General features: G+C 58.2%; 1 protein-coding gene across 2 annotated transcripts in view; it reads left to right on the top strand.

Annotated features, from left to right (window-relative positions):
* The window catches only part of LOC140390456 (zinc-binding protein A33-like), a 181,282-nt gene extending 164,437 nt beyond the window's left edge, over positions 1-16,845 (top strand). Inside the window, exon 6 of one of the 2 annotated variants that reach the window (XM_072475607.1) lies at positions 16,713-16,845. In XM_072475607.1, coding sequence (XP_072331708.1) covers positions 16,713-16,747 — 35 coding nt within the window. In that variant the 3' untranslated portion in view covers positions 16,748-16,845. Of the gene's footprint in view, positions 1-9,267; positions 10,115-16,712 lie in introns of those variants that run through there. The other variant, XM_072475606.1, reaches the window with a different exon arrangement.
* Positions 16,846-17,360: the final 515 nt, after the last annotated feature.

Below are 17,360 nucleotides of genomic sequence, written 5' to 3'. Positions count from 1 at the left end.
CCCCTCCCCCTCCCTCTCCCTCTCTCTTCCCTCCCCCTCCCTCTCTCTTCCCTCCCCCTCCCTCTCTCTTCCCTCCCCCTCCCTTCCCTCCCTCTCCCTCACCTACCCCGTTGGCCCCTCCCTCCCCCTCCCTCTCTCTTCCCTCTCCCTCCCTCTCTCTTCCCTCCCCTCCCTCTCTCTTCCTCCCCTCCCTCTCTCTTCCCTCCCCTCCCTCTCTCTTCCCTCCCCCCTCCCCTCTCTCTTCCCTCGCCCTCCCTCTCTCTTCCCTCTCCCTCCCTCTCTCTTCCCTCCCCCTCCGCTCTCTTCCCTCCCCCTCCCTCTCTCTTCCCTCCCCCTCCCTCTCTCTCTCTTCCCTCCCCCTCCCTCACTCTTCCCTCCCCCCTCTCTCTTCCCTCCCCCTCTCTCTTCCCTCCCCCTCCCTCCCCCTCCCTCTCTCTTCCCTCCCTTTCGCTCACCTACCCCGTTGGCCCCTCCCTCCCCCTCCCTCTCTCTTCCCTCTCCCTCCCTCTCTCTTCCTCCCCCTCCCTCACTCTTCCCTCCCCTCCCTCTCTCTTCCCTCCCCTCCCTCTCTCTTCCCTCCCCTCCCTCTCTCTTCCCACCCCCTCCCACTCTCTACCCTCCCCCTCCCTCTCTCTTCCCACCCCCTCCCACTCTCTTCCCTCTCCCTCCATCTCTCTTCCCTCCCCCCTCCCTCTCTCTTCCCCTCCCCCTCCCTCTCTCACCCTCTTCCCTCCCCCTCCCACTCCCTCCCCCTCCCCCTCCCTCACCCCCCCCTCCCTCACTCTTCCCTCCCCCCCTCTCTCTTCCCTCCCCACCTCCTCTTCCCTCCCCCCTCTCACTTCCCACCCCCCACACCACTTCCCACCCCCCCACACACAACCCCACCCCCCACACTCCTCCCCCCCCCACTCAACCTCCCCCCTCCCCCTCCCCCCTCCCTCACATCCCTCCCCCCTCCCTCTCACATCCTCCCCCTCCCACACACAACCCACCCCCACCCCCTCACATCCCACCCCCCTCCCCTCTCAACCTCCCCCTCCCACCCACTCACTTCCCACCCTCTACCACCCACTCACAACCCCCCCTCCCTCTCACACCCCCCCCTCCCACTCACTCCCCCCCCACCACACTCCTCCCCCCCCCCTCACTCACCCCCCCACCCCACACACTCCCCCCCCACCCTCCCACATCCCCCCCCCTCTCTCTTCCCCCCCCTCCCTCTCTCTTCCCCCCCCTCCCTCTCACTACCCCCCCTCCCTCTCATCCCCCCCCTCCCACTCACTTCCCCCCCTCCCTCTCACTCCCCCTCCCCTCTACCTTCCCCCCCTCCCACACTCTTCCCCCCCTCCCACTCTCATCCCCCCCTCCCACTCTCATCCCCCCCCACCCACTCACACTCCCCCCTCACTCACTCCCCCCCCTCCCTCACTCTCTCTTCCCACCCCCCTCCCTCACTCTTCCCTCCCCCCTCTCTCTTCCCTCCCCCCCTCTCTCAACCCTCGCCCCCCTCTCACTCTTCCCTCCCCCACTCACAACCCTCCCCCCCACTCACTCTTCCCTCCCCCCTCACTCATCCCTCCCCACTCTCGCTTCCCTCCCCCCTCTCGCATTCCCTCCCCCTTCTCTCTTCCCTCCCCCCCTCTCTCTTCCCTCCCCCCCCTCTCTCTTCCCTCCCCCCCTCTCTCATCCCTCCCCCACTCTTCCCTCCCCCCTCTCTTCTTCCCTCCCCACCCCCTCTCTCTTCCCTCCCCACCCCCTCTCTCTTCCCTCCCCCCCTCTCGCTTCCCTCCCCCCTCTCGCTTCCCTCCCACCTCTCTCTTCCCTCCCCCCTCTCTCTACCCTCCCCCTCCCCCACTCCCCTCCCCCCCCCTCCCCCTCCCCCCCTCCCCCCTCCACCCCCCCTCCACCCCCCCCCCTCCCCTCCCCCTCCCCTTCCCCCCCTCCCCCCTCCACCCTCCCCCTTCCCCCACCCCTCCCCCTCCCCACCCTCCCTCACCCCCCCCTCCCCCCTCCCCCTCCCCCCCCATCCCCCTCTCCCCCCTCCACCCTACCCCGTCCCCACCCCTGTCCCCCCACCTCCCCCTCCCCCTCCCCCCTCCCACCCCCCTCATCCCCTCCCCTCCCCCCCTCCCCCACCCCCCTCCCCTCCCCCTCCCCCTCCCACCTCCACCTCCCCTTCCTCCACCCCACCCCTTCCCCCCCCCAACCCCCCCACCCCCTTCCCCACCCACCTCCCCTTCACCATCCCCACCCCCCACCACTTCCCCACCCCCCACCACACCCCTCCCCACCCCCTTCCCCCCACCCCTTCCCCCCTCCCCCCTCCACATCCCCCCCCCTCCCCTCCCCCCTTCCCCTCCCCCCTTCCCCACCCCCCTTCCCCCCCCTCCCCTCCCCTCCCCTTCCCCTCCCCCACCCCCCTCCCCCTTCCACCCCCTCCCCCCTCCCCTTCCTCCCCCCCCCCTCCCCACCCCTTCCACCCCCACCCCACCCTCCCCCACCCCACCCCCTCCCTCTCCCTCTCTCTTCCCCTCCCCCTCCCTCACTCTCTCCCTCCCCCTCCCTCTCTCTCTCCCTCCCCTTCCCTTCCCTCCCTCTCCCTCACCTACCCCCGTTTGGCCCCTCCCTCCCCCTCCCTCTCTCTTCCCTCTCCCACCCTCTCTCCTCCCCTCCCCCTCCCACTACTTCCCTCCCCTCCCCTCTCTCTTCCCCATCCCCTCCCTCTCTTCCCTCCCCCTCCCTCTCTCTTCCCTCCCCCTCCCTCTCTCTTCCCACTCCCTCCCTCTCTCTTCCCTCCCCCTCCCGCTCTCTTCCCACCCCTCCCTCTCTCTTCCCTCCCCCTCCCTCTCACTCACTTCCCTCCCCCTCCCTCACTCTCCCTCCCCCCTCTCTCTTCCCTCCCCCTCTCTCTTCCCTCCCCCTCCCTCCCCCTCCCTCTCTCTTCCCTCCCTTTCGCTCACCTACCCCGTTGGCCCCTCCCTCCCCCTCCCTCTCTCTTCCCTCTCCCTCCCTCTCTCATCCCTCCCCCTCCCACTCTCTTCCCTCCCCACCCACCCCTCCCTCACACTTCCCTCCCCCACCCACACACATCCCTCCCCCACCCACTCACAACCCACCCCCTCCCTCACACAACCCACACCCACCACACACAACCCACCCCCACCCACACACAACCCACCCCCACCCACTCTCACACAACCCACCCCCTCCCTCACTCATCCCACCCCCCCTCACACTTCCCACCCCTCTCTCTTCCCTCCCCCTCTCTCTTCCCTCCCCCCCTCACTCAACCCACCCCCCACACACACCCACCCCCCACACACACTCCCACCCCCCCACACACTCCCTCCCCCCACACAACCCACCCCCCACCCCACTCTTCCCACCCCCCCACCCACACACAACCCACCCCCCACCCACCTCAACCCTCCCCCCACCCACTCACTACCCACCCCCCACCCACACATCCCAACCCCCACCCTCCCACACACAACCCACCCACAACCACCCTCACACAACCCCCCCACCCACACACTCCCCCCCACCCACACTCTCACCCCCCCACCCACACACACCCCCCCACCCCCACACACCCCCCCACCCCCACACTCCCCCCCCCCCACCCACAACCCCCCCCCACACACAACCCCCCCACCCACCACAACCCCCCCACCCACACACTTCCCCCCCACCCTCTCTCAACCCCCCCACCCTCACACAACCCCCCACCCACACACAACCCCCCCACCCACAACCAACCCCCCCACCCACACACAACCCCCCCACCCACACTCAACCCCCCACCCACTCCCATCCCCCCCACCCTCTCTCTTCCCCCCACACTCACTCCCCCCCTCCCTCTCACACTCTACCCCTCCCCCTCCCACACACAACCCACCCCCTCTCTCAACCCACCCCACACTCCCACCCCCTCCCTCACTCTTCCCACCCCTCTCTTCCCTCCCTTTCGCTCACCTACCCCGTTGCCCCTCCCTCCCCCTCCCTCTCTCTACCCTCTCCCACCCTCACTCTACCCACCCCCTCCCCTCACTTCCCTCCCCCTCCCTCTCTCTACCCTCCCCACCCTCTCTCTTCCCTCCCCCTCCCTCTCTCTTCCCTCCCCCTCCCTCTCTCTTCCCTCCCCCTCCCTCTCTCAACCCACTCCCACCATCACACTTCCCACCCCCCACCCACACCACCCTCCCCCCCCCACACACACAACCCACCCCCACCCACACACAACCCACCCCCTCACACAACCCACCCCTCACACAACCCACCCCCCACACACAACCCACCCCCCACTCAACCACCCCCCACTCTCAACCCACCCCCCCACACCACCACCCACCCCCCACACACAACCCACCCCCCACACTTCCCACCCCCCCCCCCACACAACCCACCCCCACCCACACTCAACCCACCCCCACCCACACACAACCCACCCCCCACCCACACACAACCCACCCCCCACCCACACAACCCACCCCCACCCACCCACCCCCACAACCCACCCCAACCCCCACACACAACCCCCCCCCCACCCACACCCCCCCCCCCACCCACACCCCCCCCACCCACACACACCCCCCCACCCACACACACCCCCCCCCCACACACCCCCCCCCCCCACAACCCCCCCACCCACACACAACCCCCCCCACACCCAACCCCCCCACCCACACACAACCCCCACCCACACACAACCCCCCCACCACTCCCCCCCACCCTCTCTCACCCCCCACCCACACCCTCCCCCCCCCACCAACCCCCCCCCCACACACAACCCCCCCCCCCACACACAACCCCCCCACCCACACAACCCCCCACACACACACCCCCCCACCCAACACAACCCCCCCACCACACAACCCCCCCACCCACACACAACCCCCCCACCCCCACAACCCCCCCACACTCTCCCCCCCCCCTCTCTCATCCCCCCCACCCTCTCTCTTCCCCCCCCCCTCACTCATCCCCCCCTCCCTCTCTCATCCCCCCTCCCTCTCACAACCCCCCACCCTCACACTCCCCTCCCCCCTCCCCCTCTCTTCCCCCCCTCCCTCTCTCTTCCTCCCCCCCTCCCTCTCTCTACCCTCCCCCTCCCTCTCTCTTCCCTCCCCCTCCCTCTCTCTCCCTCCCCCTCCCTCTCACAACCCACCCCCACCCACACACAACCCACCCCCACCCCTCTCACAACCCTCCCCCACCCTCACCCTCCCACTCACACCCACCCACTCTCTACCCACCCCTCTCCCTCTCTCTTCCTCCCCCTCCCTCACTCTTCCCTCCCCCCTCCCTCTCTCTTCCCTCCCCCCTCCCTCTCTCTTCCCTCCCCCCTCCCTCACACTACCCACCCCCCTCCCTCACTTTCCCTCCCCACCCTCACTCACTCCCCCCCCCCTCCCTCTCATTACCCTCCCCCTCCCTCTCTCTTCCCTCCCCCTCCCTCTCTCATCCCTCCCCCCACCCTCTCTCTTCCTCCCCCTCCCTCCCTCCCTCTCTCTTCCCCACCCCCCTCCCTCTCTCTTCCCTCACTCTCTCTCCCTCTCCCTTCCCACCCCCCCTCTCTCTTCCCTCCCCCTCCATCTCTCTTCCCTCCCCCCTCCCTCTCTCTTCCCTCCCCCTCCCTCTCTCTTCCCTCCCCCCTCCCTCTCTCTTCCCTCCCCCCTCCCTCTCTCTTCCCTCCCCCCACCCTCACTCTACCCACCCCCTCCCTCTCTCTCCCCCCCCCCCTCCCTCCTCTACCCTCCCCCCTCCCTCTCTTTCCCTCCCCCTCCCTCTCTCTTCCCTCCCCCCTCCCTCCTCTCTTCCCTCCCCCTCCCTCTCTCTTCCCTCCCCCCTCCCTCTCTCTACCCTCCCCCCTCCCTCTCTTTTCCCTCCCCCCTCCCTCTCACTTCCCTCCCCCCTCCCTCTCTCTTCCCTCCCCCTCCCTCTCTCTTCCCTGCCCCCTCCCTCTCTCTTCCCACCCCCTCCCTCTCTCTTCCCTTCCCCCTCTCTCTTCCCTCCGCCCCCCTCTCTTCCCTCCCCCCCTCTCTCCTCCCCCCCTCTCTCTTCCCTCCCCCCCTCTCTCTTCCCTCCCCCCTCTCTCTTCCCTCCCCCTCTCTCTTCCCTCCCCCCTCCCTCTCTCTTCCCTCCCCCCCACCCTCTCTCTTCCCACCCCCCACCCACTCTCTACCCTCCCCCCTCCCTCACTTCCCACCCCCCTCCCACACACATCCCACCCCCCACCCTCACACATCCCACCCCACCCTCACTCATCCCACCCCCCACACTCATCCCTCCCCCCTCCCACTCTCATCCCTCCCCCCACCCTCTCTCTTCCCTCCCCCCTCCCTCTCACTTCCCTCCCCCCTCCCTCTCTCATCCCTCCCCCCCCTCCCTCTCTCTTCCTCCCCCCCCTCCCTCTCTCTTCCCCCCCCCCCACCCTCCCTCTTCCCTCCCCCCCTCCCTCTCTCTTCCCTCCCCCCCTCCCTCTCTCTTCCCTCCCCCCCTCCCTCTCTCTTCCCACCCCCCCTCCCTCTCTCTTCCCTCCCCCCTCCCTCTCTCTTCCCTCCCCCTTCCCTCCCCCCTCCCACTCTCTTCCCTCCCCCCTCCGTCTCTCTTTCCCTCCCCCCCTCCCTCTCTCTTCCCTCCCCCCCTCCCTCTCTCTTCCCTCCCCCCCACCCTCTCTCTACCCTCCCCCCCCCCTCTCTCATCCCTCCCCCCTCCCTCTCTCTTCCCACCCCCCTCCCTCTCTTCCCTCCCCCCCTCCCTCTTCCCACCCCCCCTCCCGCTCTTCCCTCCCCCCCTCCCTCTCTCTTCCCTCCCCCCTCCCTCTCTCTTCCCTCCCCCCTCCCTCTCTCCTCCCTCCCCCACTCCCTCTCTTCCCTCCCCCACTCCCTCTCTTCCCTCCCCCCCCTCCCGCTCTTCCCTCCCCCCCTCCCGCTCATCCCTCCCCCCTCCCCTCTTCCCACCCCCCTCCCTCTCTTCCCTCCCCCACCCTCTCTTCCCTCCCCCTCCCTCTCTTCCCTCCCCCCTCCCTCACTCCCCCCACCCTCCCCTCCCCCCACCCTCCCCACCCCCCACCCCTCTCCCCTCCCCCCACCCTCCCCTCCCCCACCCCCCTCCCTCACCTCCCTCCCCTCCCTCTCTCTTCCCTCCCCTCCCTCTCTCTTCCCTCACCCTCCCTCTCTCTTCCCTCCCCCTCCCTCTCCTTCCCACCCCCTCCCTCTCTCTTCCCTCTCCCTCCCTCTCTCTAACCTCCCCCTCCCTCTCTCTTCCCTCCCCCACCCTCTCTCTTCCCTCCCCCTCCCTCTCTCTTCCCTCCCCCTCCCTCTCTCTCACTTCCCTCCCCCTCCCTCACACTTCCCTCCCCCCTCTCTCTTCCCTCCCCCTCTCTCTTCCCTCCCCTCCCTCTCTCTTCCCTCCCCCTCCCTTCCCCTCCCTCTCGCTCACCTACCCCGTTGGCCACTCCCTCCCTCCCTCCCCCCTCCCTCCCCCTCCCTCTCTCTTCCTCTCCCTCCCTCTCTCTTCCCTCCCCCACCCTCTCTCAACCCACCCCACCCTCTCTCTTCCCACCCCCACCCTCACACTTCCCAACCACCCCTCCCCACCTCTCAACCCCTCCCCCACCCACACACAACCCACCCCACCCACACACATCCCACCCCCACCCTCACTCTACCCTCCCCCCCTCCCACACTCCTCCCACCCCCCCCCACACACATCCCACCCCCCTCACTCAACCCTCCCCCCCTCACTCAACCCTCCCCCCTCACCTCCCTCCCCCCACTCTCTTCCCTCCCCCCCACTCTCTCTTCCCTCCCCCCCACTCTCTCTTCCCTCCCCCCCCACTCTCTCTCCCTCCCCCTCTCTCCCTCCCCCCCCTCTCTCTTCCCCTCCCCCCTCCCTCTCTCTTCCCTCCCCCCACCCTCTCTCTTCCCTCCCCCCCCTCTCTCTCTTCCCTCCCTCTCTCTTCCCCCCCCCTCCCTCCCTCTCTCTCCCCCCCCTCCCTCTCTCTCCCCCCCTCCCTCACACTCCCCCCCTCCCCTCTTCCACTTCCCCCCCTCCCTCTCTCTTCCCCCCCTCCCTCTCTCTTCCCCCCCCCTCCCTCTCTCTTCCCCCCCCTCTCTCTTCCCCCCTTCCCCTCTCTCTCTTCCCCCCCTCCCTCTCTCTTCCCCCCTCCTCTCTCTTCCCCCTCCCTCACTCTTCCCCCCCTCCCTCTCTCTTCCCCCCCTCCCTCTCTCTTCCCCCCCTCCCTCTCTCTTCCCCCCTCCCTCTACCTTCCCCCCTCCCTCTCTCTTCCCCCTCCCCCTCTCTCTACCCTCCCCCTCCCTCTCTCTTCCCCCACCCCCCTCTCTCTTCCCCCCCCTCCCTCTCTCTTCCCCCCTCCCTCTCTCTTCCCCCCCTCCCTCTCTCTTCCCCCCCTCCCTCTCTCTTCCCCCCTCCCTCTCTCTTCCCCCTCCCCCTCTCTTCCCCCCCTCCCTCCCTCTCTCTTCCCCCTCCCTCTCTCTTCCCCCTCCCCCTCTCTTCCCCCCCCTCCCTCTCTCTTCCCCCTCCCCCTCTCTTCCCCTCCCCCTCTCTTCCCCCCCTCCCTCTCTCTTCCCTCCCCCTCCCTCTCTCTTCCCTCCCCCTCCCTCTCTCTTCCCTCCCCCTCCCCTCTCTCTTCCCTCCCCCTCCCTCCTCCCTCCCTCTCTCTTCCCTCCCTCTCTCTTCCCTCCCCCTCCCTCTCTCTTCCCTCCCCCCTCCCTCTCTCTTCCCTCCCCCCTCCCTCTCTCTTCCCTCCCCCTCCCTCTCTCTTCCCTCCCCCCTCCCTCTCTCTTCCCTCCCCCCTCCCTCTCTCTTCCCTCCCCCCCTCCCTCTCTCTTCCCCTCCCCCTCCCTCTCTCTACCCTCCCCCCTCCCTCTCTTTTCCCTCCCCCCTCCCTCTCTCTTCCCCTCCCCCCTCCCTCTCTCTTCCCTCCCCCCTCCCTCTCTCTTCCCTCCCCCCTCCCTCTCTCTTCCCACCCCCTCCCTCTCTCTCGTCCCTCCGCCCCCTCTCTTCCCTCCCCCCTCTCTTCCCTCCCCCCTCTCTCTTCCCTCCCCCCCTCTCTCTTCCCTCCCCCCTCTCTCTTCCCTCCCCCCTCTCTCTTCCCTCCCCCTCTCTCTTCCCTCCCTCTCTCTTCCCTCCCCCCTCCCTCTCTCTTCCCTCCCCCCTCCCTCTCTCTTCCCTCCCCCCTCTCTCTCTCTTCCCTCCCCCCTCCCTCTCTAAATCACTGACTGTGTTATTTTAACTTTCCCCCAGCTCCAGCCTCTCTGACTCTGGATCCGAACACAGCGAATCCCCGGCTCATCCTGTCTGAGGACCGGACCAGTGTGAGACCCGGAGACAAACAGCAGCCGCTGCCTGACACCCCGGAGAGGTTTCATTCCTGGCTCTGTGTCCTGGGATCAGAGGGATTCACATCAGGGAGACATTACTGGGAGGTGGGGGTGGGGGAGAAGACTCGGTGGTGGCTGGGAGTGGCCCGAGAGTCTGTGACCAGGAAAGGGGGAATCTCCCTGATCCCTGAGTCTGGATTCTGGGTTTTGTGGCTGGAGCCCGGATTTGGTTATTTTGCCGCCACCTCCCCCTCTGGGACCCCCCTCACCCCGAGTGTGAATCCCGGGAAGATCGGGGTTTTCCTGGACTATGAGGGGGGACAGGTGTCATTTTACAATGCGGACAACATGTCCCATCTCCACACTTTCACCCACACTTTCACTGAGAGAATCTTTCCCATCTTCAGTCCGGGGCGGAATAGTGACGGGGAAAACTCGGCCCCGCTGACAATCTGCGGGATTAAAGATCACTAACAGATCCATCCCATAATTTCACACCATCCCCCTGCCTCCTGCCAGCTGTCAGCTGCTGGGTGTGGGTCTGAGTCACAGGGGGTGCGGATGGTTCCAATGGTTCCTGAGCTCAGGGTGATTCCAGCTGAGTGACAATAATGTTTTGGTGATTTTGTTTTTTGTTTCCTTACTCGGTGAGTAATTTATCTCTGGTTTGTCTGCTCTGTCTCATCACTGTCCACACCAGAGAAATAATCCTGAAATCACTGGTATGTAATTACCTGTTTTATTAAAACATTATTAATGTTCTCTGTAAATGGAACCTGGTCATATTGTGCTTATTATTCCGAAGCAGAAACTCAACACCTTGTTTGTGTCGTCACTGAGTGAGGGGGCGGGTTTCCGGAGAATAGAGAAGCAGATTGGGTAGAGGGCCTGTCACTCGGTTTGGGGGAGGCGGTTACCGGGCACTAGGAAAACTGATTGGTTGATATTCCAGTCACTCAGCAAGTGAGGTGGGTTAATGCGGATTTTTGAAGCGGATTGGTCGCTCCTCCTGTCACTCAAGCAAAGGGAGGCGGGTTTCCGATGAATACGGAAGTGGATTGGTCAAAGTGCCACTCACAAAGAGGGACCGAGAAACCGAGCGTGGTACGGGAAGTGGATTGGTCAGTTATTGGGCCACTCACAATGAGGGAGGCGGGTTTTCTGGCAACGTAAATGCCGATTGGCCAAGCTACCTGTCACTCAGCGTGGAAGGCAGGTCCCGGCAGATGGGGAAATGAATTGGTCGGAGCCCCTGTCACTCAGAGTGATGACGCCCTGTTGCACTCAGCAGAGGTCAGTGAAAGTCAGACCTCACCACAGCCTGAAGGCCCCACCCAGCAAGAGCGGTTACTGGGAGATCAAATTGGGAGCCGTCAATGGGAGAAGGAGGCATTGTCCACCCGGTAACAGGCCCAGATTAGAGGGGCTTCCTTTTCATTGAGGGTGTGTGGGGCTGGGGAAGGGGGGATGTCTTTCTCACAAGACCTGAATCTTAAAGAACATATTCTTTAGCAGTTTTCACTGCCCTGAACTGGACAGAATATTGTGTCAGAACTGATGTGTTGGGTAAGCTGGGTCTGCGAGGACTGCGTTTACTGCAGCATTGAGATAGACAGGCTTCCAACACTTGAAGAAATGCAACTCGATTTTATTGAACTCTTAACAATTAAACATACTTAAACTCTGGGTTGACACTATGCTGACTTGACTGGAGACCTGAGGCTAACCTGACCAGAGTATCTTACTACCAGATGGTGTGTGTTCTAGTTGCTCCTCACAGGCTCTGATTGTCTCAGAGGCTGGGTCCCGAGAGAGTGGGAAAACTAGTGCCCTCTGGCTTTATAGTGCTTGTGTCCTGTCTGGTGATTGGCTGCTGTGTTCGCTGGTCATCCTGTGTGTCAATCACTGCCTGTCTGTGCACCATCATATACCTGTGTGTATATTATGACAACAATTCAGTGTCTTTTACACTCAAGGGGTTTGAGGCAAAATTCTCCTTTAAAAGAAATGAAGAAATACAATGGACAGAATTAGCCTGAGGAAGAACGACTGTTTCTTATTCCACCTCCACTAAAGGCTCAATGTCTGTGACATGAAACAGACTGATTGCAACTCAGAAAACCCAAATTTGATTTTTCCTGATCTGATGTACGACAGTTCGCCTCAATATCCTTAGTTTGAGAATGGGAACATTTAACCATGATCCCCACTCCTAATAGTGATTCAGTGCCTTGCTATCAAGTGCCCTGTAATGGACTTAAAGGTAAAACATGGTGTTCATAAAGAGCAACCCCTTCCCCCTGCCCCCAGCGTGAATGTTGCAGCCAGTGCACCGCCCTCTCTGTGCATAGAAGCCCAAACTCCCTTCTTCCTCCTTGCCAGCAATTCTGGTGTCTGATTGATCGAGTGTTGGCGGTCCACCTCTAAGGTGGTGTCCGCCAACCTCCGCCTCCCTGTGCCTTACCCTCTAACGATTAGCTTCAGTGTGTCCCATAGCATGGAAGGGGAAATCTCTTCACTCCTATTAAAGCTCAAATATTCCTCGATGACAGTGAAAGCAGAGAGTTGTGATCAATGGCTTTTTTAAGTTTGGAGGAAGGTTTTTAGTGGAGATCTCCAGGGGTCTGTGTTGAGACCCTTGCTCTTTCTGATATATATATTAATGACTGAGACACTAGTGTCCAGGGCTTGATTTCATAATTTAGAGATAATGCAAAGATTTGAAACATTGCTGACTGTGATGAGGATAGTCTTGAACTTCAAAAGGAACATTGATATATTTGATTGGGCAGACAAGTGGCAAATTAAATTCGATTCAGAGAAGTGTGAAGTAAATCATTTTGTTCAGAATCATCATAGAATTTACAGTACAGAAGGAGGCCATTCGCCCAATCGAGTCTGCACCGGCCCTTGGAAAGAGCATCCTACCTAAGGTCATACCTCCATGCTATCCCCACACCTCCACCCTATCCCACCTGTCCTTTTTTTGGACACTAAGGGCAATTTAGCACAGCCAATCCACCTGACCTGCACATCTTTGTACTGTGGGAGGAAACCGGAGCACCCAGAGGAAACCCACAAATATAGACAGTCTAAACTCAAGGGAGAACCTGGAAAGGAAGTTTAGGAACAGAGGGACCTTGGTGTCCATGTAAGTAAGTGATTGAAGCTGCAAGGACACGTTTGAAAGAGCAGTTCAGAAATTATTTTGAAATCCAAGTTCTAAACTGGGGGCAGGCCGACTTTACTAGGATCAGAAATTATTTGTTCAGAGTGGATTTGGACTGGACATGTTTAGATTCATCTGTGGCTGAACAGTGGGACACATTCAAGAAGGAAATAGGGAGAGTGCAGGGCCAACATGTTCCAACAAAGAAAAAGGGTAAACCCTGGATCTCGAGGGATAAAGAATTAATCTGTATTTGGAGCGGCCTTTGGTAAAAAGAAAAAGGGAGGCTGATGACAGATAGCGAGAGCTCAGAACAGCAGACGCCCTCAAGGTGTACAGAATATGCAAAAAGGATCTTTATAGGAGAGAGAATATGAAAGGACAGTGGCAGGTAAAATAAAGGAAAATCCTGAGTTGCTTGACAAGTCCATTTAAGGGTAACTAGGGAAAGAATTAAGGAGCTGAGTGGTAATTTGTATGTGAAGCGGGAGGACATAGGTAGGATTCTAAATGAAAACTTTGTGTCCGTGTTTGCTAGTGAAAGTGACGTGTGGGTACAGAAATCAGGAAGAACGACTGTGATTAAAATCAAATTAGTAAACATCGATTCTGAGTGGTCTGGCAGACTTAGAAATTGGCAAATCTCCAGAGCCAGATGAAATGTATCCCAGACTTTTGAATGAGGCAAGGGAGGAAATAGGGCCGCTGGCAATAATTTTCAATTCCGCTCTGGCAACAGGAGAGGTGCCAGAGGACTGGAGGAGAGTCAATGTGATACCATTATTCAACAAGGGAGGAATGGATAAACCAGGAAACTACAGACCAGCCAGTCTAACATATTGGAGGTAATTCTGAGAGACAGAATTAATCTGTATTTGGAGAGGTAGGAATTAATCAAGAAAGTCAGCATGGTTTTGTTAAGGGGAGGTCATGTCTGACCAACTTCATTGAATTTTTCAAAGAGGGCAATACATCTGACGTAATCTACTTGGACTTCAGCAAGGACTTTGATAAGATTCCAGATGAGAGACTGATAACGAAGGTAAGAACGAAGAACAATATAGCACAGGAACAGGCCCTTTTGCCCTCCAAGCCTGCGCCAACCATGGTACCTAACTAAACTAAAACCATCTGCACTTAGGGAGTCCGTATCCTTCCATTCCCACCCTTTCATATATTTGTCTAGATGTCCCTAAAATGCTGCTATCGTACCTGCTCCCACAACCTCCCCAGGCAGCGCATTCCACGTATTAACCACCCTCTGTGTAAAAGAAACTTGCCTCGGACATCTGATCTAAACTTTTTCCCCACACACTTTAAAACCTATGCCCCGAGTACTTGACTCTCCTATCCTGGAAAAGAGCTTCTGACTATCCACTCTGACCATGCCACTCATAATCTTGTAGACATCTATCAGGTCGCCTCTCAACTCCCATCAGTCCAGTGAGAGCAGACCAAGTTCATCTAACCTCTCCTCATAGCTAATGCCCTCCATACCAGGCAACACCCGAGTAAACCGCTTCTGTACCCTGTCCAAAGCATCCACATCCTTCTGGTGGTGTGGCGACCAGAATTGTACACAATATTCCAAGTGAGGCCTAACTAAGGTCCTGTACAGCTGCAACATGACTTGCCAATTTTTATATTGAAACCACGACCGATGAAGGCCAGCATGCCGTATGCCTTCTTCACCAGTTTATCCACGTGCCTTGCCACTTCCAGTGATCGCTGGACATGCACGCCCAGATCTCTCTGCCTGTCAGTACTCACGAGTTCTTCCATTTGTTGTGGAAGAACCCATGGGATCAAAGGAAATTTTGCAAATTTAATCCAAAATTGGCTGAGTGGCAGGAAGCAGAGGATGATGGGCGAGGGGTATTTTCCTGACTGGAAGCCTGTGTCCAGTAGGGTCCGAAGGGATCAATGTTGGGGCCCTTGCTGTTTGTGGTTTGCATATAGATTTAGACTTGAATGTAGGAGGGTTGATCAATAAGTTTGTGGATGTTACAGAAATTAGTGGGGCAGTAATTAGTGAGAAGGATAGCCTGAGATTACAGGAGGATATAGATGGACTGGTCAGATGGGCTGATCAGTGGCAAATGGAGTTCAATTCGGATAAGTGTGAGGTGATGCATTTGGGCAGGACAAACAAGGCAATGGAATACAGGATAAATGGCAGGACCCTGGGAAGTACTGAGGATCAGAGGGCCCTTGGTGTGCATGTACACCGGTTTCTTAAGGTAGGAGGGGCAGGTGGATACAGTGGTTAAGAAGGCATATGGTATATTTCCCTTTATCAGGAAAAGTTTAGAGTTTAATAGGCAGGGAGGCAATGCAGGAACTGTATAAAACATTGATTAGGCCACAGTTAGAGTATTGTGTGCAGTTCTCAAATCCACATTGCAGAAGGAATGTGATTGCACTGGAAAGGGTGCAGAGGAGATTTCACCTTCCTGTTGCCTGGGCTGGAGAGTTTTAGCTATGAAGAGAGATTGGATAGACTGGGGTTGTTTTCCTTGGAATGGAGGGGACTGAGGGGGAACGTAATTGAGATGTATAAAATTTTGAAGAGGATGGGTGGAGTGGACAGGAAGCACCTTTTCTCTTCGTTGAGGGATCAGTGACCAGGGGGCATAGCTTTAAGGTGATTGGCAGAAGGTTCAGAGGGGATGTGAGGAAAACCTTTCCACCCAGAGGCTGGTGCGAGTCTGGAACTCACTGCCTGAAAACATGGTGGAGGCAGAGACCAATAACATTTACAAAGTATTTAGATGTGCAGTTGTGATGCCAACAGCAATGTCGACACAAGGAGAACACTCGGGACCCTGTTAACCGTGTCCACATCAGCGGTGAGCTGTTAACGGAGCTTCTTGAAGTTGTAGCTTATAAACTTCACCAGTGATCGACTGTGGGAGAGTACAGACTGTTTTCACTGGTCATCCTGTCTGTCGAAAATGATGTGACTCCAGTATCTTGGTGAACAAGGTTTTATTTTTATCATTATCGTTATTTATTAGTTCAGTGTTTACTGTTTTGATTATTTGCCACTGAGCTGAAATGTTATTCTTATTCTTTATAATTTTGACCATAAACTTCTGAGATTAGTTTTATTTCTGAAACATTCACTAAATATTCCTACAAACAACTCAAAAGGGCATCAAAATACAAATTTCTCCTGAAAGAACATAAGAACAGCAGTGGGAGGTATTTAACCCTCAAACCTGTTCTGTCTTTCAGTGAGACATTCACTGAGCTACGATCGAACTCCAGATACTCGCCTTTCCCATTAACCTTTGCTTGACAAACATCTCTCTGTCTCAGATTTGAAATTCAATTCGATCCAGCATCAGTTGCCACCTGGGGAAGGGAGTTGCAGACTTCGACCACCCTCTTTAACTTGAAATATTTCCTCATTTCACTCCTGTGAGGTCTGGCTCTCATTTCCTGAATAATCTTCATCTTTTCTTACTTTGTCATTTACTCCTTCCGGCTCCTCCAGTACCTTTTGTCATTTATCTTCAATGTGCACAGACCTGTCTTCAGGTAACTAACTCCATCATCATTCCCACACTCATCACTACCCACAGGCAGAATCTCCCTGCACCTTCCCAACTCCATCTTTATCCTAACCACGTTCTCTGGGTTCTGAACTATCCCCTCCATGATAGGGTCTCTTCATTTAATAGAATTATGGGACAGGCTCAGGGGGCTGAATGGCCTCCTCCTGTTCCTGTAGTTTCACATTGTTGTGCCCGTCTCACTGTCTTTACAAGTGTTCTTCCTGGTGTCAGTACATCCTCTATTATTTTCTGTGTTTGGTTTTCCCCAGCACTTATTCCTGTTTCTTGCTGACCCTGTGCCTGTCGGTAAAAATCCCTGTCACAGTTCTCCAGTGATTCACCCTCAATATTGAGCACCAGCCCGTCCACTTCACTGAACCTTTACTCGATTATTCCTGTTTTATTCACTCACCTTTTCTAATTCGCTTTCCAATCGCTTCCTTCCATTAATTCACATCCACTCCTGTCCAAAACCCAAAACTTTCCCTTCAGCTTCTTGGCAGCTGAGATCAGCAATTTGCTGAACATTTTATCATTGACTCGTCTTCTTTCAGGCTAGAAAGTCGAGGATTTCTTACTCTATTTGTGGACGGCCATCAGTTTACTGTGTGTTAACATTTGTGTTTTTGTTTATTTCAGGAGAGTACATCCGACGGCACGTTTTCCAAAAATAACTGAGCAACATTATAAAGTAACAGATTGAAGTGTTTGTTTTATTTTCTGCTATTAAATATGTTAGAGATGTGAGGCCAGAATGTCTCCATCAATCTGATGTCTGTGGTTGACTGATGCATTTTCACCAAAAGGAAGGATTACGGTGTCACAGGTTTGGTTTAGGGAAATACATCCTGTCACACAGAGGAAATCTTTAGAGGCGAGGGAAATGTGAGATTCGGTTTCGTCTGCAAGGAAGCAAAGAACAAAGTTTCTTTCCTCGCTCCTGGGGTCATGGAGCTGATTTGAGATCAGCGAGATCCCTCCAATTCCGGTTATGTGCTGAAGTGTGGATTGGGATCGATCCCACTCTCTTCTCACTCAGCGATAAGGGCGCTGCCACTGAACTACAACTGACACTGACCAGACGAGCCCAGGCAGTTTCCCACCCGTTTCTGGAATGTTTCTCTGCCCAGCAGGTCAGGGGAGATGATGCAATGGATTTCCTGTTGTGGCCGGTTCCTCCCAGACAATTCCATAACACAGGAAGAAGAGTAAAATACTGTGGGAGCTGGAAAACTGAAATTAAAAACAAAGATGCTGGAAATACTCAGCAGGTCAGGCAGCATCTGT

The sequence above is a fragment of the Scyliorhinus torazame genome, chromosome 14 (genome assembly GCF_047496885.1).
Source record: "Scyliorhinus torazame isolate Kashiwa2021f chromosome 14, sScyTor2.1, whole genome shotgun sequence".
Classification (NCBI taxonomy): Eukaryota; Metazoa; Chordata; class Chondrichthyes; order Carcharhiniformes; family Scyliorhinidae; genus Scyliorhinus; species Scyliorhinus torazame.
The sequence above is the reverse complement of the archived record's forward strand: the minus strand, read 5'-3'. Positions and strand labels throughout refer to the sequence as shown.